Source organism: Monodon monoceros, unplaced genomic scaffold (assembly GCF_005190385.1).
Source record: "Monodon monoceros isolate NGI ecotype Baffin Bay Population unplaced genomic scaffold, NGI_Narwhal_1 Super_Scaffold_21, whole genome shotgun sequence".
Lineage (NCBI taxonomy): Eukaryota > Metazoa > Chordata > Mammalia > Artiodactyla > Monodontidae > Monodon > Monodon monoceros.
In genome coordinates this window covers 174,004,920-174,024,151 of record NW_021703778.1, presented here as the reverse complement: position 1 = coordinate 174,024,151, position 19,232 = coordinate 174,004,920, and the positions used below count along the sequence as shown (strand labels likewise).

The following is a 19,232-nucleotide window of genomic DNA, read 5'->3' as shown; positions in this document are numbered from 1 at the left end:
CGGTCCAGGCCCGGTCCCGGCCCCGCCTAACACTGTCAGTGGTGCTGAAGGCCCAGCGGGTGGAGGGCAGGGCGCCTGCCACTTCCAAAAACAGCGCGAGAGAAACTGCTGGAAGGGGGTTGGGGAGGGGGTGCCTGGCACCGAGGGGACCCGCGGGTCTGTGCTGCAGGCTCTGAAGTTGTCCTCCCCAAGCTCTCCCACCGGAGGGCGGTAGGGAGGGGAGGGGAGGAGGGAGAGAAGATGTTGGGGCCCCTGGAGTGCCCCTTTCGCGGGTGCTGTGGCCGGCCAAATGGGCGGACCCTGCCGTCAGCTTCTACCCCTATCCCCTTCCCCGGCTCCCGCCACGGGCATCCCTCGTCTGGACCCCACTAGCTTAGGGCCCAGGGCCTCTGACCTCCAGCTTGGTGGCGCCAAAGCACCCTCCTGGAGGGCCAGGGAGCTAGGGATCTGCCAGCATTCGGGGTCTCTCCCCGGGGTCCACAGCCCTCCTGCCAACAGGGACCTACCTACCGTGCCTGACCACTCCCACTCTCCCTACCTGCACCTGGAGCCATGCAGGACCTGGCCCTAACCCAGGGGTCTGGGGGACCTGGAGGACGCTGGGGCCACCTCCCAGGGGCTCTGCCTCCTCATGGGCTCTCCTCTGGACCTCCATCCCCAGCTGAGCCTCAAGTCTGGCAGATGGACAGACCCCCAAGCCCAGACGACTAGGCCCAGTCTGGGCAGCGGGCTCCAGCCCCCTCACCCCCTGCCCTGTCTTTGAGGCTCTGTGCTGGACACTAAGGTCTGCCCCCCACTGCCCATTTCCTCTGCCTGGTGGCGTCCGGCGGCTCTCCTGGCCCCTGGTGCCAGCGTGTTCACAGTGGTTGGGTGAGCCAGTCTCACAGGGCAGTTTCATGGCAGCCCTGCCGCGGCCCTGCTCCCAGCGGTGCCCCCACCCATTGCACTCACACCCTTCAGCCAGTGCCATTTCCGTAAGTGAGGACAACAGCCCAGAAACATGTGGCCCCCCTCAGGCCTAACTGACCAGCCTGGCCGGCCCCCTCTCCCTTCGCCCTCGGGCTCTGGCCCCGAGCCAGCCAGGGCAGAGACCAGAGGGGAGGCCTCAGCGGGCCCCCCTTCTTGGACAAGGTGGCCTGCTGGTCAGTCATTCACAACCCGCTCCTGGCTCAGGCTGGGTGTCCGGTGTCTCTGAATAATTCATGGGCCCACTGCCCCCCACTTGGCACCTGTTACCACCTCCTCTGTAGCTTGGAAGCCCCCGGGGACCCCCGGGGCATCAGCCTCCGTGACTCCACCCCACCCCTGAAATTTGCAGGACTGCTGTGGAGGGCGGACTGGTTGGGCTCTGGTGTCGCCCAGCTTGGAGAGTGAATGGGGGTGGAGCAAAGGAATGGCACTGGGCCCTGGCCAGATGCCCTGGAGCCAGGGAGGGGAGAGTGGGGCGGTGCAGGTGCCCTGCCGCCCAGCTGCAGTGCCTGGGCTGATGGCACCGGGGCTGTTGTGGGCCTGGCGGGAAGGGGCACAGATCGCGGGACACAGAGCAGCGGCACTTGCCTCTGAGGGACTGGGGCAGGTACAGGCCGGGCCAGCTCCTGGTGAGCAGGCTGTGGGGCTGGGTGAGGACAGCAAGTTCGTGGGAAGCAGGCAGGGCCTGCCCCGAGGTGGCCAGGCCAGGTGGCTAGGTGGTAAGGCAGGCCCCTCCCCTAGGGCCGCAGCGCTGGCAAATGGCACACGCAGGAGCCCAGTCTCGCTCTCCCACAGGGCCCCCAGGGCTGCGCCCAGCGGTGGCCAGGCGTCCAGGCTGAGTCCCTTGTGGGGACTCTTGTCCCCCTAAGATGACCCTGGCCCTGGGGGTTGTGGAAGAGACGGCTACAGCCCCCTGCCAGGCCCACGAGAACAGACCAAAGCTGGCAAACACTCCTGGGCACCCAAGACCTTGCTCCCCCCGCCCACACCCGCCTCCCACCCCGCCGCTAAGCCTCGGCTCAGACCCCCCTGAGCAGCGGAGAGGCGGACGTGGACACACAGCCTGGGCCCTGCCCAGCACAGTGCTGGGGTGGGGGCGGGAGACCCCCGGCTCCTGGCTCTCCGCAGGGCCTGCCTGTCCTTGGGACAGAGATCTCGACCAGCCTGGGGGGAGGGCCAGGTTGGGGGAAGGGAAGTCAGTACCCGGGCCTGGGGAGAACCCTCCCCTTCCGTCCCCACCCCACCCCATCCTCAGGCCCCAGGACTGGAAAAGGCCCTGGAGGAAGCTAGTGTCTTTCTCAAGGTCACCAGCCCGGCCTCCCAGCCGTGAGCCGCACCCCCCACCCCCACCGCACCTCGGCTGACACTGCAACGAAGCCCTGGGGCAGCAGGGGCAGCAAGGGGTGGTGCCAGGACTGCAGGTTAGAATTGGCTGTGGGTGGGCTGTGGGGGGGGGGGGGGCGGGCGCCACAGCCACTCCTCTGACACCCTGGCCCGCCACCCTGCGGGGCCCTGCAGCTGGGTCCTGGAGGGCCAGGACGCCCCTTATCTGTCTCCAGCGAGGGAGCAGGGTGGTTTCTATTTCAGTTCCCCAGCTGAGATGCCCACGCGTCACAGTGGGGCTGGAGGCACAGGAGGCAGAGCTCAGGGAGGGGAGCCCCTTGGGGAGGGCCTCGCTGACCCCCTCGGCTGGCGGAGGTTAGCGTGGCTCCCAGACCCCTCCCCACAGCGGCCTGGCCACACCTGTCCCCTGGGCCCGGAGCGGCTGTGCGGGGGCCAGCCGAGGCAGGATGTCTGAGAGCGGACTTGCTGAAATCTGAGCAAACTCTCCCTGTGGAAACTCCACACCTGCTAGGGTTGGCCCTGCAGTTCCTGGCAAAAACCCGCAGACAGCTGGGGCAGGGCTCTGCCAGGAGCAGGCTGGCCGGCCGGCTGACCCAGCTATGCTGGCTGCCCCGACGGAAGCCAGGCACCTGCCAGTCTGGGTCTCAGGCCAGGTCCAGACCACCCCCTGCCTTGAACAGACACAGGGGGTCTCCGCTCCCCCCCCCCCCCCCCCCGCCACCGAGTGAGCGCCAGTGAGCCCTGGCTGGACCTCTCCCTGCTCCCAGGGCCAGGTGGTGGGCATCGGGCCAGGGCCTCCGGGAGGCAGGTGTGCGGGCCAGGCCTGCCACGCGCTGCTCGCCAGTGCCTCTCCCTGAGCGTCCTCCCCCATGGCAGGCTGGGGGAGCCCAGGCTGGGAGCACCGGCTCTGCCCTGAGGGTGAGGTGGACCCAAGACAGGGAGGGGACTGGGGACAAAAGACACGGAAAGGGCTAGTTGGATTTTTTGTTTTTATGAGTTTTTTTTCTTTGTTTTTTTTTAATATGAAAATTACTTGAAAAGACAAGGGGCCAACCCCACCAGGCAGCTCGGCTGGCCACTGGCCACGCCGATCCTAACATTCCAGGTGTAAGTTACAGAGCTTAAATTCATCTACAAAAAAAGTAATAAAAATAAAATTTAAAATGGCACCTTCAACAGAACACAAGGAAACTCCCGGCCGGCCCGCAGGCCCGCGTCGCAGGGCGAGCGCAGGGGCGGCCCCTCAGCTCCGCTCCGGCCAAAAAGTAAACACAAGCTAAAAAGGTGACTCCTCGGTGGCCCTGGAGTAAGTTAGGCGGCGCTTCCCCCCCGCTGGGGGCTGAGGAGCAGTCTCTCTGCAGGGGGGGCCCGCGAAGGGGGGGCGGGGGGGGGCGGGCGGGCGGGGGGCACTACCGAAACTGGGCGGCGGGGCGGCGGGCGGGTGGCGGGCGGGCGCGGTCTGCGGCTGGAGGGCCTTGTGGGCAGGCGGGTGGCGCCTAGTCCTCGATGACGATGGGCTCGTCGTTGACGGGCGCTGGCGGGGCCGGCCGCAGCGGCAGGGTCTGGCTGGGGCGCAGGGCGATGGGCTTGTAGGGCCTGCGGGCCGCGCGCTTGGTCTCGGAGGACGAGAGCAGCTTGCGGATCTTCCTGTGATCGAGACACCGAGTGACGCGGACGAGTGACACGGACACGGTAGCCCCGCCCCCTGCCCGCCGCTGGCCCTGGAGGCCCCACCTGGTCTCCTCGGTGGCCATGTAGAACACGTCATCGGGGGCGTCGATCCAGTTCATCCGCCGCCGCTTGACGGGGGGCAGGGAGCCCCCCCGGATCAGCCGCACCTTGGTGGGGTACGCCTTCCCGTTGAGCAGCAGGTTCCGGCTTGGTCCCTGCCGTGGGGAGGCGCCAGGGGTCAGCCCGGGGCCTCCACGTGGGCACCCAGAAAGCCCGAGGTGGCCGTCCCAGCGGGGAGCATGGAGGCTTGGCCACCCCGGGCGGGGAGGGGGCCCTCCGAGGGCCATGGAGACCCGCCGCCTGCCCCTCCTCTGGTCCCACTGGGCCTCCCAGATGCTCCCGTGCAGTGCCTGGCAGGGCTGGGAGGCCTCCCCCAAAGGCCCGCGGGAGCTGTGGGAACACACGTGTGTACGAGTGTGGAGGACGGGGGCCCTCCCTCTCACCATGTGCCTGGTCTGTCCGTGATTCGCCAAACCTGACAAGAGGGAGGAGAACAGGCTGTGAGGTCCGAGGCAAGGCACGTCCTGCACTCGACACACTCGCTGAGGACCCGCAGCCGAGAAGCAGGAGACCTGGGCCCAGGTCCCCCCAGAGCCACAGCCCACACCCAGGTGGCGCTCTGGGTGGGGACCCGGAGTCTTGGATCTGAGCTCGCTCCCTTGACTGGGCCGCGACAACCGGGGCCTGGTCTACAGTGGGTATAAATACAGTGGCGCCGGGGAGCCCCTCTGCAAGGCGGCCACTCCCCGGGCAGCACCACTCAGACCCCAGGAGGCCGGGCCACCCTGGGCTTCCTCCCGAGGGGCCCCCAGCCCCCATCGCAAACCCTGGGGCCAGCCACCCAGGGAGGAGCTGATAGAAGCTCCTACGAGTGGCCAGTAGGCCAGGCTCTGGCCAGGGTTCCAGCGCTTCCACCCCATGGCCGGGGGTCTGAAGCCACAAGCAGCTGCCAGTGACTGGGGAAAGACGCCGTCCCAGGTCTCAGTCCACACTCCCAACCGGCGCCCGAGACCTGTGGCTCCCAGACACACGTGGGGCGAGTCTGTGGGCGGCCGTGGGAGCACGCGCCCACGAGGGCTGGTCTCCACCACTTGCGTCCTGCCAGAGGCCTCCCAGGACCAGCTCCTCCCAAAACTGCCCCCTGACCACGGTTCGTCTCTTGACAAGCAGAGAAGAGCTGTCCAGCCCTCCCCTTTGCAAACCGCCTCCTAACTTAGAGTACCCCAACCCCGGCAGGGCAGAGGAAGGGGCCGTGGCACCCGGCCTGCAGTCCTCGAGGCCCTGTGCTACTTACCCAGGTAGGTGCCTACCAGAGGGATGGGTGGCGGAGGAAAGAAAGCACACGGTCAGCGTTACAGGGGAGCGCGTGCATGCGGCAGGCCCAGAGGGTGGATACAGCCGCAGGCGCGTCCGTGGGCCTGTTAGCCCATTAAGGCCCCACCGGTGCCAGAGGCCGGGCCTCGCCCAGACCCAGCTCCCGCCACCCGCTGCTGCCCCCGCTGCCCCACAGCACCCCAGGAAGCCAGCTGTGGCCTCCTCCCAGGGCTCGTGTGCAGCCCCCGATATCCCCACCCGGGATCTGCACGCTGGGGCTTAAGTAGATAGGTATGGAAGCACATCGATCTCAGAAAACCCGACAGAAGCAAAAAGATTTCATCCCTCCCGCTAACTAACGGCTTTTTCACAGGTCGGACCACAAAGCCCAAAGCTGCCCGCTGGTGAGCACGCGGCCCCTCACCCCCTCCTGTGCGTGTAATCAGACCATCCCCAGGGCGCCTGTCGCAGGGGCAGACGAGCAGCCAGCCCCGCTGCTGGGACCAGGGGCTGCGACAGCCTCCCCACCCGAGGGCTGTGGGGGGGAGGGGGGAGATCAGCAGGCTAGCGCCCCGCCCTCGGAGCCCCACCGCAGGGTCGTGGGTGAGGCAGCCAGGGCGGGGCGGGGGGGGGGGCCTGGTGCAGGCGAGAGTCTGTGTCCAGATGGGGTGAGATGGTAGGACCCGGCACCAGTACCACCGGCTGACCCTCAGGGTGTGCCTGCTGGGGCTCTCAGACACAGCCGAGAGAGGGAGCGTCCAGGGGACAGGGCTGGGCCGGGTGGCCGCTGCTACCTCCCGTGTCCCCACGTCCGGCCCACCTCCCACAGATCCCAGGACAGCCAAGCCTCGGCCAGACTCCTGGGGCCAGTAGCCCTCCAGTCCTGAGCTTGGGGAGGGCTCTGGACGTGTCCATGCTGGCTGCCCCATGGAGCTGGGGTACCCACACCCGACCTGACCTTGCCATCACGAGGGGCTGGCAGGAGGGGCTCCGAGTGCACTTGCCACATTCTTCCCTTCAGCTGCTTCCCTGTTCACCTCCCCCCCCCCCCAACACACACACGGGTCCGGCCGCAGGCAGACCCCTGGGGGGCCCTGGGACACCCAGGTCTGACACATCCCACACTGCCACAGTGGCTACACCCTCCTAGAGCAGCCCCAGCCCACAAACACCCCACCGCCAGCTGAGGGGGCAGAAGCCGGGCCCTGGGCAGGTGAGAGGAGCCACATTCCAGAGGCGCCGACCGCAGGAGGATCCCACAGAGGGCTGCCCTAGCGCACACCACACGAGCATTCCACCCCGCTCAGGAGAGGGCACTACTGCTGCCTCAGCCCTGGGCGTGCCTCCATGCGGGGCCCTGACCTGAGCGTCCACCCGGGCCTCGCCGACCCCCACCCAGCCATGCCGGCCATGCCACAGCTCTGTCCCACCTGCCCCCCGAGGAGACCAGGGTCCCAAAGCCCCCCACTGGGGCAGGGGCGCAGGCAGGGTTGCAAGCACAGCACAGGCGGCCACGCAAGCTGAGGCTGGCGGCACGCGGACAGTCGCAGCACGACAGCAGACGGTACAGGTGGGCGGCGGGGGCACCAGGGCCGCCGGAGCGAGGACAGTCCACTGACCGGCGCTGGGCCCGGAAGGAGGGGTGGCCCGCGAGCCGGAGGCCCCGGGGCAGGAGGCAGCGTTGGGCGAGCTGGGGGCCCGAGGGACAGCGCTCCGGTCTTTGCCGAGCGACAGGTGAATTGGGAGGAGCCGGGGCAGCAGGGTGCGGCCCAGCCCGCGTGGACTGCCCTTGGACGTGCCCTGAGCCGTCCGCCGCGCACGCGTGAGCACAGCACACACAGGCACGCGCGGAGGGCCGGGCCTTACCCCTACTGGGCATCAAGAGGCGCTTCTTCACGTTGCCTGGCAGCGCCCGGCGGCAGGAGAGAGGAGAGAACACACGGTCAGCGGGTGTGGGCGCAGCGGGGGCCAGGGTCGGGTGCCCCAGGGCCACAGGCCGTGCTGGCCAAGCCCAAGGCCCCGCCGGACTCACCGTCCACCCCGTTGTGCTGCTCATAGCTCCTCTTGCCCAGGATGGTAGGGGAGCCGTTGTTGATGACGGGGGCCGACTTGGCCGGGGTCAGGCCGCCGAGCACGCCGGACACGCTCTTCACGGGGTCGGGCTTCGGGGGGCGGGGGTGGGTCTCTGCAGAGGCAACGCGGGCAGGTGGGCGCACTGCGGGCCCTCGGCAGCAGCCCTGCCGCCCGACTGTGGGCTGCCAGAGCCCAGGCCCATGGCGACCAGGGCCCGGGAGGGCACCGCAGTCCAGCACCCCCGGGCATCCTGTGAGCAGGGACAGCTGCTGGGGCCGGGCTCCTTGGCTCCTCAGCCCTGGCCGAAGGGCCGCAACACCGGTGACCACCGGCAGCTTACAGGCTCCAGACACCCATAAACAAGCAGGTCCACTCAGCGGCCACCGGAGCTGACGGCACAGGGCTGGCCACTAGCCAGACGATGAGTTTTAACGGCCCAGCTGGCTGGCCGAGGACGAGCCCACGAGCGCCGGCCTGGAAGGCACGGGCTCACACCTGCCAAGGTCCCACAGCCCTGGGGGGCTCGCAGGGAACAGAGACCACCTCCTCCCATGGGTCGGGGCGAGGCCAGCCCCGGGACCGAGCCTCCAGACAGCAAGTGCAGCCAAAGCCACTTGTGTCTGCTGGGAGCGCGCCTGGCTCACGGTTCTGGAATGTCCCTCACGAAGGGAAAGCCGCCCCCACCGCTGGGGGGACCGAGTCCACCCAGCCACGCCCAGCCAAGCCAAGGGCCGCCGCCCCCCCTCGCCCAAGCCCCTGGCTGAGTCCCAGGAACAAGCCGGGCGGGGCGGTGGCAAAGCCAGCCGAAGTGCTCAGGGTCCCCAGGCCACGAGGCCCCTCCCTGCAGGCTGCTGCCTAGGTGTGCATGTCTCCCACCCAGCCGTGACCCTGCCCTGGGGAGTGGGGCGCAGAGAAGCCCCCGCGGGAGACGCCGATCCAGGCTCAGAGGCATCACAAGAGCCAGTGCACCCGACCCAGACCCCTGGGGACTGCAGGGGCGAGGGGAGCAGGGTGGGGAGAGGCTGGGACCCCCGGGGGGGTTAGGGATGCAGCAGCCGGGGGCCAGGGCTGCGCTGGAGGAGAGCAGGCTCACCGAGGTGCCGCAGGACGGCCTCCAGGGGCTTCCGCGCGGCCTGCTTCAGCACCAGCGGGCTCTGAGAGGCTCCGGGCAGCCGTGCCGTGCCTGTGGGGTGCGAGGCCTGGGTAAGAGCTCCCGCGGGGGCTGCACACCCCGTCCCCACCAGCCCTGCCAGCGCCCCTCCCGCAGGGACACTCACACTCAGCCTTGATGGCCGCACTGTTGATGGGCATGTAGGGGTGCCGGGCGGCATGCCACGGGCGCAGGATCTCACGGCACAAGCGCCGGGCGATCCGCGTGAGCTTGGTGGTGTGCAGGTAGAAGGCCTGTCTCGTCTTCATGGCAAACTTGGGGCTCCCGCTGCTCCGGGCTGGGATGCCGTGGGGGCTCTGCGGAAGGGGGCGAGCCGCCCCAACACAGCGCCATGACCGCAGGCCGGACCGCGGGGCGTGCGCTGGGGCAGGGTGGGGGGGACCGACTTACCATGTTACTGCGGTTGGGTCCTGGCCTCTCTCCATCTAACCGGGTTGGCATTTTCAAGCCACCATATTTCTTCCAATATGTCCAACAAGATGCGCAGAGGCGACACTGCATGTTAGGGGGACCCCAAGAATACCACTGGTAAGACTGGGTGGCTACGGACAACAAAGTTGGAAATAGACGGATTCTTAAGCAGAACCAGTGACGGCAGAGAGCATTACACAGCTGTCGCCCGCCCGCGCCCACCCCCCACCCTGTGGGCCCGGGCACCCGGTGCTCCCCGAGAGGGCTTCCCCGGCAGGGCGTGGCCACCGCCCCCAGGCTGGGCCCCAGGGCAGTGCAGGGGCGCCCAGGGCTGTGGGCTAGGGGCACCCGGATGCCGGGTGGGGCACTTACTGTAACAGCTCTCGCAGGCCCGGCCGGCCCCAGGGCTCTGGCCTGGCGCCCCAGCACCGTTCACCACGCCTGCCTTGACATTATTGACGCTGATCTGGTTCGGGTTTGGCTTGTTACTTGGGTAAGGAAGGGAGAGAGGGAAGACGTCACGGGACCACCAAGCCCTGGGCGCGCGGCTCTGGGGCCCGGCAGCCCCAGTCCAGACCTGCCTGGCCACAGGGCAGACGCTGACCCCTGCCTGAGGGTGTGTGATCTTTCTCCCCTCGAGTTCTAGAAGCAGCTCCCACCTTGTTGACACCCCAGCTCCATCTGCCTGCGCTTAGCTCAGCTCAGAGTTGAACCCCAGGCCGGGCGGGGTCCAGTCCTGACGCCCTGTGCTGCCCCCACCTCTGCCCCCGGGCCGCCACGGGCTTCGATGACAGGCCCCCGACTCTCTCTAGGACTCAGCCAGGACGGCACCACGGGGCCACGTGGGACGCGGGGACGGCGCCGTGGGGGGCGTACTTACTAGTTGGGGATATAAACTTGCTTTAACTTGCTCTCCGCTTCAGCTGCTTTCAAGCGTTTCTTCAAACACAGAACAAAGGGTCAGGGCAGCCAGCAGGTGGATCTGGAGAGGGGATCCCCCAGTCCCCACGCTGCCCCCTCACCCTAAAGTTGCCACAGGACCCCTCGGCCCCCGCCCAGGCCGGGCCCTCACCTGTTGCACGTATCTGTCGGTGGTCTTCCACATGTAGTAGTACTCGATGATGCTGGTGAGCGACTTCCAGGGGAGCTGGGGGGAGAGCGGCACGTCAGGGGGCGGGCGGGGGCATGGCGGGGGCATGGCGGGGCCGCTAACCCCACCCAGGAGGGAGCGAGCCTCCCCCAAGCCCGCGTCAGGGCCCCTCTCAGGCCTCGCCCTCCCTCTCTCCCTCTCAGGCACACTCCATTCAACGCAAAAGCTTCCTCCCCGGTTTCGGCACCTCTGCCCTGCTCGGTCGGTGGTGGGTGCCCCCTCCCCTCGCGCAAGGCGCTGGACGCCCAGACACCAGCCCCACCCACGACCGTGGGCTGCAACGCTCCCCCCGGTGCGTCCTCGCGATCGCTCTGCCCCCCCCGCTGTGCGGGCGCCACCTCTGGGCTCCACAGGCTGCGCGCGAGTCCAGTGTGGCCGTCAGAGTCTTGCCGCTGCCGTCCCGCCCCCTGTGTTTCCACGCCACCTCCAGGCCAGTCTCAGGCGAGTCCCGCGGCGCGGATTCTCCCATGACGTCCGCCCGGGCGCGTCGACAATTCAGACTCTGCGCGCACCGGGGCCGGGACGGGACGTGCGGGAGGCGTGGCGAGCTGAGCGCTTTATGTCCCGCCCGCCTCCTCGCTGCGCTTGTTTCCGTGTGAGGAGGCCTTGCTGCTCTGCTTAGGCTTTCAGTACGTTCCGCACATCTGCCTCGCACAGGGGGCCGGCTGTCTGGGCTCGGCCTGTGTCCACGGCACCAGGGGCTGCGCGGGTCCCTCTGATGGCCTCTGGGGACCGACACTGCTTCTCCACCCTCAGTAGTGCCATCTGCCTTCTGACATGGGTCCTGTGGCATCAGCCTCGTCCGTTACTGCAGAGGTGCTGCTCAGAGTCAGATGCTGGCGAGGCCGCTGCATCCCGGCCCCTCCTAGGCGCTCGCGGTCAGGCCGGCCCGGCCGCCCCTGCCGCCCTCTCTGCACAGGCGCGCTCTTCTGAGTGACCACCAGTTGGCCTCCTTTCAGGTGAGTTCAAGTGTATTTCAGGGGCTGTAAGGGCAGGAGGGGCCCCTGAGGGCACAGGCCCTGCCGGTGCTGGAATCCCCACGGGCTCACTGGTGGACACTTGCAAAGGACACAAAGCAAGGACGTACACGGAGACGCTCGGCCACTTAAGAACAACCAACACAGCCAAACGAACCAAGTCAAACAAGGCCCGGCGAGGACCCCAGCGACACCAGCGTGGACCCTCGCCTTGGTGGCACAGCCCAGGCCCCAGCAGGCGGCCTTGGGCGTTTCCTCCGGAGCCACTAACAGGCAAGGGGAGGGAAAAACGGCGGCCCGGCGGGCACAGCAGGGCCCTGAACCTGCGCCCCGGTACTCACAAAGTCTTGCTGAATGTCAGTGAAATCCTTCCCGTACTTCTCCAGAGCCTCCTCGAAAAGGCTGGCCTCCGAGGCCGACCACTCTTCCATCTCGTCCCTGCAGAGGACGGGCCCGCCCTGCGGCACCAGGGCCGAGATGGCCTTGGCGACATCGTACACGCTCCTGTGCAGCGTGTCCATGGCGTGGAACTGCGGCGGGAGAGGCGGGTCGCCCGGGCCCCAGAGCTGCGGCGGCCCCGCCCCGCCCGGCCCCGGCAGGAGGCACACCCGGGCCGCGTGGGAGGGGATAAGGACAGTCTCGGGGGGACGGCCGGGGGCCTCTGGGGAGAGCACAGGGAGAGGCCAGGCTGCTCGGAGCAGAAGAGGGGAGCAGGTGTGCTCCCAGGCCCACTTCGGCAGGGGCGGGGCTCCAGGAGGGGGTGGCTCAGCCAGCAGACGGTGGGTGACTGGCCCCAGGGCCAAAGTGCCCTGGGCAGGAGGGGCCGGCCTAGGGCACGAGCCGTCCTCTGGGAGATGCCGCTGCCTCTGAGGTGGCAAGTGTGGAAAGAGAAGGGCGGGCTGAGGACGTGCAGCCCGCAGCCCAGCAAGGGCCCAGTAGGGCCTGACCACGTGCCGGCCGGCAGCCTCTCACCAGCATGAGACAGGGTCACCACACGGGGCAGTGAGAGCCCTGCGCTGTGCCCCCCAGGGAGGGCTGTGCCACCCGGGGAGCGGGTGCTGATCTGAGCAGACGCACAGGGCCGTGGCTGCCCGGTGGCCCTCTCACTTACCAGGGTGATGTCCCGAGAGGCGGCCGCGGCGCTCATGTGCAGGCTGGGCTGTCGGACAGAGCTGCTGCAGTCCAGGGCGCGTGCAAAGGTGCCCACGGAGCTGGGGAGGAGGAGAGACGCTGACCACTGGAGCGGACAAGCAGGAGGGGCAGCCGGACCAAGCCAGACACGCAGAGGCGTCCAGACTCGGCTGTCTCGGGATGGAACACTGTGGTCTGGAGCGCGGGGACGTCGTTTCTGAGACTTTGCAGACCTCTTCTTACAAAAGACAGCCTTCAGGTCCTGAGGCTCAGGACCCCACTCCTACACTGTTTCCGACGGCACCCGGCCCAGGCGCCTTCTGGGCGTGTGGCCCCCCTGTGCTCGCAGGAGCTCCCCTCCTGCTGTTCCAGCCCAGGGACTCCTGGGGGGCCGGCCTGGGCAGAAGCTGCTCCTCGGAGGGCTGCCCCTTTGTGCCCAGGAGGCCCTGCGCCTCCAGGCCACATCTGCCCAGTCCCGGAGCCGGACGAGCAAGCACCTCTGTCCCACCCTACCGTCCGGGGAAAGAGCCCCCATCTGCGGCTGGCTTACTTGGCCTCGGCTGGTGGGCGGCCCCTGAGGTCCACGGGTCGGGCTGCCTCCTGGACCCAGGGACCCAGCAGCCCCCCAGAGCCGGCTCCACCTTCAGGGAAGGGCCAGGCCCCACCCTGCAGGCCTCCCTAGGAGCCACGAGGGGGTCTCAACAGAGCAGGGCTCCGGACCCTCTAACCTCCCAGGCCCTTCACTGGGGGATGCCCTGTAGGACAGGCACCCCGACGCCCACCGCAGGGGTGGGGCAGTGGCTCAGGCCCCGTGCCGGCTTGTGCCCGGGGGTCAGGCAGGACGTGGCCGCCCCAGCCCAGAACTCACCGGGCCACCACCAGGAACTGGTCGATCTGCTTGTCCACCAGCGGGTTGTGAACCTCCCACACCTTGGTCTCCAGCTTGGCCTGGTCTCGGCCGTCCTCCTCGCCTAGGAGGACGAAACACTGCACGGTGAGAACACCGAGGCCGTGAGAAGACCCCCGCGGCTCCGTTTGGAGCCCAGGGTTGGACGAGGGACCAGGCCGCTGAGGCGGGGAGCGGGCTGGGAGGGCGAGTGAGCCCAGGGACGAGGTGACAGCGCGCGTGCGCCCACACGCGAGCAGGCACGCGCACGCACAGGGGCGGTCGGGCCCGGAGCTCCAGGGCACGCTCCACACACGACGGCCTTCACCTCTGGAAACAGTGGGCGCCTGGGGCTGGCAGCCCGCGGTCCCCGTTGAGGAGCTTGAAGAGGTGCCGTCGGGAGGGCCCAGGGAGCACAGCCAGCTGGACAGAGGGGCGCAGCGGCTCGGACCTGATCAATCAGCTCTTTCCTCTGAGGCTCTGCGGGGTGGGGTGCGGCTGCGCCCAGCCCCCAGCGGCAGCCCCGCCACAACGAGGACACTGATGTCAACTCAGTGCGGACCCACGCCTGCCACCCAAGGGCGCCCTCGGCGTCAAAAGCCTCCGTCTTGGGGCCTCTTCCCTCTGCAGACAGGAGCCCCACTCCTCACCCTGTATGCGGTGGGCATGGGGCTCAGGGCCCAGCCAGGAGGGTTTCTCTCCTGGGCAGCTGCCCATGCCAAGCGCCACCTGCCACGTGCTCCAGGCAGCAAGGGGCAGACGAGGCCAGCACGAGGGTCCAGAGAACGCCTGCCCCGAGGTCACAACCCCGCTCAGCTCAGGCGCTCCGCCTGCACGTCTGCAGGCCCTCTCAGCCTCTGTTGCTCTCCGTGGCGACCAACTTCCAGACCCAGGGCAGGACCCCTCACGGCACTCAGCAAGCCCGCGGGAGCCCTGTGCGAGCGCGGTCATGCAGGGCCAGGCATGGCCGGAAGTCATCACGGAAACACGTGCTCCCTCGCCCTGGGGAAGGTCAGCCCCTGCTAGGCTCCAGGGGACGGCGCCGGGCCGGAGGCTCACAGGAGAGAAGCCCTGCACTGCAGACTGACCCGGGGGTGGGAACGAAGAGATCTGAGGGGTCAGGGTCCTGGGGGCTGCATCTGTAGGACGAGCACAGGTGGGATTTTCCCGGTGTCGTGGGTAGGCTCCTTCCTGGTGGTGACTCGGCACAGAGAGCCCTCCCCAGGGACAGTGGGTACCAAGGAAGGCAGGGCCCCCACTCCTGGATCCAAGGTCTGCAGGCCGCGACCAGCCCCCAGCGACTGCCGGGCAACTGAGCCCAGAGCCACGGGCACAGCTAGTTGTGGCCCCAGCTGGCGCCCACGCCCGCTGGTGCACCCTGCAGACGTCTCACGCGTCCAAGGCAGGGGCACAGCTTCACCCGCTGGGAAGGGTCCAGGCTCCAGGAGGAGAACAGGGAACTGAGGCCTAGGCCGACCCCACCTCGCCCCAGCAGCCCAGGGGTCGGGAGGAGGAAGGGCTGTAGGGATGCCGCCCCTGGCCCTGGGGCTGCAGGCAGGGCTTCCCCAGGGCACCCAGAGACGCGTCCTCCCGCCAAGCACCCAGGGCTGGCCAGAAAGCAAGGTCCTCGGACGTTCCAGCCACTCAGTGCTCTCCTGTGGCCGCCGTGTGCCCTCTCCTGTTTCCCACTGGATGTGGCCCTTTATCCTCAGCCAGGCTGGCTGGGATGGTGTAGACCAGGAGGCCCCATGGGGCCACTGGAGGATGCCCATCCCTGGAGCGGGGCCCGGGTGCCAGGTGCAGCCCGCCCAGCAGGAGGACAGGCTGCACCAGGAGACCAGCTGGGCCAGCGCATCTGACTCTGTGCAAGTGCGGAGGCCCCCACGAGTGACGCGAGCAGCCCCAGGGCAGGACCACAGGGCAGAGCGCCAGGGCTGGCGGGAAGGGCAGCCTCGCCCCACCGGGGATGGAGCCGGACACCCATGAACAGAGGGAACCGCCCCCACCAGGTGCTTCCCGTTAGCCCTCCTTCTCACATCCAACCGGTGGCAGGAACCCCCATAAGACAGAGACGGAGACCAAGGCCAACCAACGGGGGAGGCAAGTGTGTGTGTGTGTGTGTGTGTGTGTGTGTGTGTGTGTGTGTGGAAGATGCGCGCGCGTGTACGCTCGTGCGCGTGTGTGTGCAGCGGGAAACACGCACACAGGCTGAAAGTGGATGTTTAGGTCAAGCGGACCAGCTTCTGGGGATCAGGAGTTGCGTCCCCGGAAGGAGCAGCAGCCATGGAAAGAAGGGACGTCTGGCATTTCTACAGCACAGGGGAAACCGAGGCACAGAGCACGGGGGGCCAAGCCCAACCCGCAGCCCCACAGGTGCTGGGGACGCTCGCCAGGAGGACACCGCGCTCCTGAGGGACACCTGGGCGCCACGCGGGGATGACCCTGCACACAGGGGACCAGCTCCGCAGGAGCACAGGCTCCGAAGAGAGCGCCATCCCGGGCAAGCAAGTGCGCAGGTCAGCTGTCGGGCCTGCCGCACAGCAACTACGAGGCCGCGCAGAAAGGAAGCGGGGGAGGGGAGGTGGCGGGTGCCACGAGGCCCGGACCCCGCTGCGCTCCCGGTCAACCTGAGCTGCCTGAGTGTGGCCACCACCCAAGTGACCCGGGCTCAACCACATGGCCCCAGAAGGAAGCCTGCCAAACGGCACCCCAAGCCAGACAGCACCGGCCTTGCTGGTCACCGCGGGTCCACGTTCCTGCCTGGGCAGCTTGGTCGGGGACAGAACGGGCTGAGAAGCTGGGGGTCAAGCCCGCCCATGACCCCCGGGCTGCTGAAAGACTGAAGGGCAGGGCAGCTGGCACTGCGTCCCCATGCACTTCAGCCTCGCGGACGGCACCACCCGCTAGAAGTCAGTGAAACAGGCAGATCCATTCAAACGAGTTTTTGGGAGAGAAAAAGGGCTTCAAAAAGGTTATGAAAACAACTGACGAAAGGAAACAAAATCTCCAGGTGCCAGAGAGGGTCCGACGACCCCTCCTGCTGGGGGTCCTGGGGCTTGCCGCCCCATCCCAACACCCAGGGGCCCCCGCCCTCCCCGCCAGCCCCCCGGCCCACCCTACCTTCTTTCAGCAGGTCGGTGATATCCGCCTGGTACCGGTTCCCGACACGGATCTCCCCCTTGTCAGCCAGGAGGGTCTTCTGCTGGGGGTCATAGACGAGAGAGTAGAAGAAGAAGTCCTGGAAAACAGCACACGGGGCGGCGTCAATACACAGCACCCTCGGCCACACTCGTGGGAGGTCAGCAGACGGGAGGGGTGACCGTCGGGGGGACAGTGATCTGCTCGGAGACACAGAGAGCTGACAGGTCAGCAGGCTTGAGAGCGCAGGTGAGGCAGCTGTAGGACCAGTTCCCCAAACTGCCACGTGCCCACCAGCAGCAACAGTTTGAAAACTGAGTTTATAAGAGCATTTAACAGCAACAAAAATCCTAAGGCATCTGGGAACGAATGTGACAGATTCCGGGCACGTCCTTTGAGAAGATGGTGCCGTTTCCGTGCAGTTGTCACAGGAGACGTACACAAAGGGGGTTACGTTACAGAATGTTCTGGACTCGGTGCCCAGAGCTGTCAGCGGAGCAGCAGCCTGCGGCCCTCAGCCTCGGAGCCTGTCTTCACCCCGCACGCCGGCGCCCAGGCTGTTCCGGCTGGAACTGGCACAGTCCGGCCTTCCTGGCCCTTCGCTGCCTGGCACTCCACGTGCCGAAGCTGCTTCTCAGAAGCTGCGTTTAGCTGGCTTGGGCTGCTCTGCAGAAACCAGCCTGCCAACCCTGGGCTTCCCCAGGGGTCTCCCCGTGTACACCGAGGGTCGCGGCACCCCGTGCCAGGACTGCTACCTGGCCCCGTGTCCCCGTGCCGCCTTTCTTAGTCCCTTGTGGTTGCTTCTCGCAGCCCCTGCTCCCCGGGCGGCGGCCAGCTCCTGCGTCGGAGCCAAGGGCTCCTCTGGGTGCGGGTCCATGCAGGCTGCGGCTGCACCCGCACCCGAGGACTGACTCTGAGGCCTGAGCAGGACGGCGGGCCTGGGCGCAGTCAGTCGATTCTTGCCCGGGGCCGCCCAGACCAGGAGAGGAGGCCATCCCAGTGGGCTGCCTGCCGTCTCAGGCTAAGAGCCACCCACCCCTAGACAGGTGAGCGAGAGAAGCAGAAACCACGAGGCGTGCGCCCAGGAGACACACAGGTCCCCGAACGGGGCCCACGCGCTCGCCACTGCCGGACACCAAGTGGTTCACAGCCGCCGTTTTGCTCACGGCCGTCCCTCCGCGTCACCACCTCTGTGTGGCTGTCACTCAGGGGTCTTTCTAAACTGCAGACAACAGCCCCCAGTGGACGCACGCCTGGGGGTCACGGCCCCTGCTCTGTCCCGTGGGCAGGCACGCGGCGGCTCCCTGGAGCCCGGGCTGCCCTGGGGGCTCTTCAGCGCCGACTCCAGGCAGTGTCCTCCTGGCGGTGCTCCAACGCCTGATGGAGTCAGGCCTCGGTGAGGCCACGGCACCGGGCTTGCCCTCCCTCGCTGGACTGCTGTCGCCATGGTCCACGGTCTGACCCCCCGCCCACCTTGCCCCTCTGGGCCCCCAGGAAGAGCCGGGCCCTGCCTCGGGGAGAGGGAACTGTGGCTGAGAACAAGCGTCACCCACAGACGATGACACTCCTGCTAGGAGCTGCGGGGTGGCCGCACGCAGGTCCCAGGGGAGCCCGCAGTGCATGGGGACACGCAGGGAGGAGACTCCGGACCCACAACCACTCCTCGCCTGGCCCCAGAAGCTCCCTTACACCGGGACCTGTCCCACTAGGTAACACCCGTGCCCGCGCCGCTCCTGACCCCGCTGGCCTGCCATCGTCCCCAAACACGCTTCTCGCTGCTCCCAGGACTCACACGTGCACCCTCTGGGGACGTTTTCAGTCGTTCCGCCTCGGGGGAGGGGCGCTGGGCAGGCAGCACGGACAGCCCGCAACAAGCACCACCCGCCCTGGGTGTCACCGCGGGCTCAGGGCGAGCAGCTCGGGTGTCACAGCAAGGCCCAGGCACCGGCCGCCGTGGCTCCCCTCCCACCCTGGTCTGGGATGAGGAGGTCGGTGCCCTGGCCCCAGACCCTGGCAGCACCGACAGTTTTGGTTTCCTAAACTCAGAAACCCTCTGGTTGCCTGGCCAACACAGTCGTGGGTCAACCCAGCGAAGACTGGAGACGGTGGCCTGGACTGCAGTAGGGCCACACGCCCGCTGGGAAAGCCTGACAGCGACCACGGCGGCTAGCACGGGTCCCATCGTCCCCTCCAGGATGAGTCGTGCCCCTCCTGGGGGGCGGGGGGTGGTGGGGAGAGCAGACCCCCGGGAGCCGTCACACCCACTTTGGGCCCTCACTCTGGAGGCGCAAGGAGTGGGGACTGCACGGGACACCGGGAAGGGCCGTGACAGCGCCTGGCCTCAGGGCGCCACGGGCAGGGAAGGGCCTGAGCCCAGCGTGAGGTGGGAGCAGCAATGCCCACCCAGACGAGATCAGCGGAGCCAGGATCCGCCTCTGCCCCCACCCCGCAGCCCCCAGCCCACAGCGTCGGGCCTCACCTCCCGTTCCAGGTAGGACTTGAGGGACTCAGTCTCGTTGAGCAAAGTGACGCTGCACTTCCCTCTACAAGGTAAGGGCGCGCGTCAGGGGGGCTGGGCAGACTCCCTCGTGCCCACCCCCGGCCACCTGACGTGGGTGGTGGGACTCCCTCGTGCCCGCGCCCGGCCCCCGGGCACCTGACGTGGGTGGTGGGACTCCCTCGTGCCCGCGCCCGGCCCCCGGGCACCTGACGTGGGTGGCGGGACTCCCTCGTGCCCGCCCCCGGCCCCCGGGCACCTGACGTGGGTGGCGGGACTCCCTCGTGCCCGCCCCCGGCCCCCGGGCACCTGACGTGGGTGGCGGGACTCCCTCGTGCCCGCCCCCGGCCCCCGGGCACCTGACGTGGGTGGCGGGACTCCCTCGTGCCCGCCCCCGGCCCCCGGGCACCTGACGTGGGTGGCGGGACTCCCTCGTGCCC

At 68.1% G+C, this 19,232-nt stretch overlaps 1 protein-coding gene across 3 annotated transcripts in view; it reads right to left on the bottom strand.

Annotated features, from left to right (window-relative positions):
- Nucleotides 1–3,721: 3,721 nt before the first annotated feature.
- Nucleotides 3,722–19,232, bottom strand: part of MTA1 (metastasis associated 1) — a 37,937-nt gene continuing 22,426 nt past the window's right edge. For 2 of the 3 annotated variants that reach the window (XM_029238948.1, XM_029238947.1), the window contains 16 exons: nt 18,775–18,838; nt 16,278–16,395; nt 13,140–13,242; nt 12,252–12,351; nt 11,482–11,670; nt 10,086–10,160; nt 9,894–9,952; nt 9,386–9,501; nt 8,993–9,144; nt 8,709–8,898; nt 8,525–8,614; nt 7,391–7,543; nt 7,225–7,260; nt 4,488–4,519; nt 4,048–4,199; nt 3,722–3,960 (listed from right to left, as the gene is read on the bottom strand). In XM_029238948.1, the coding sequence (XP_029094781.1) occupies nt 3,810–3,960; nt 4,048–4,199; nt 4,488–4,519; nt 7,225–7,260; nt 7,391–7,543; nt 8,525–8,614; nt 8,709–8,898; nt 8,993–9,144; nt 9,386–9,501; nt 9,894–9,952; nt 10,086–10,160; nt 11,482–11,670; nt 12,252–12,351; nt 13,140–13,242; nt 16,278–16,395; nt 18,775–18,838 (1,780 nt within the window). In that variant the 3' untranslated portion in view covers nt 3,722–3,809. Of the gene's footprint in view, nt 3,961–4,047; nt 4,200–4,487; nt 4,520–7,224; nt 7,261–7,390; nt 7,544–8,524; nt 8,615–8,708; nt 8,899–8,992; nt 9,145–9,385; nt 9,502–9,893; nt 9,953–10,085; nt 10,161–11,481; nt 11,671–12,251; nt 12,352–13,139; nt 13,243–16,277; nt 16,396–18,774; nt 18,839–19,232 lie in introns of those variants that run through there. The other variant, XR_003796012.1, reaches the window with a different exon arrangement.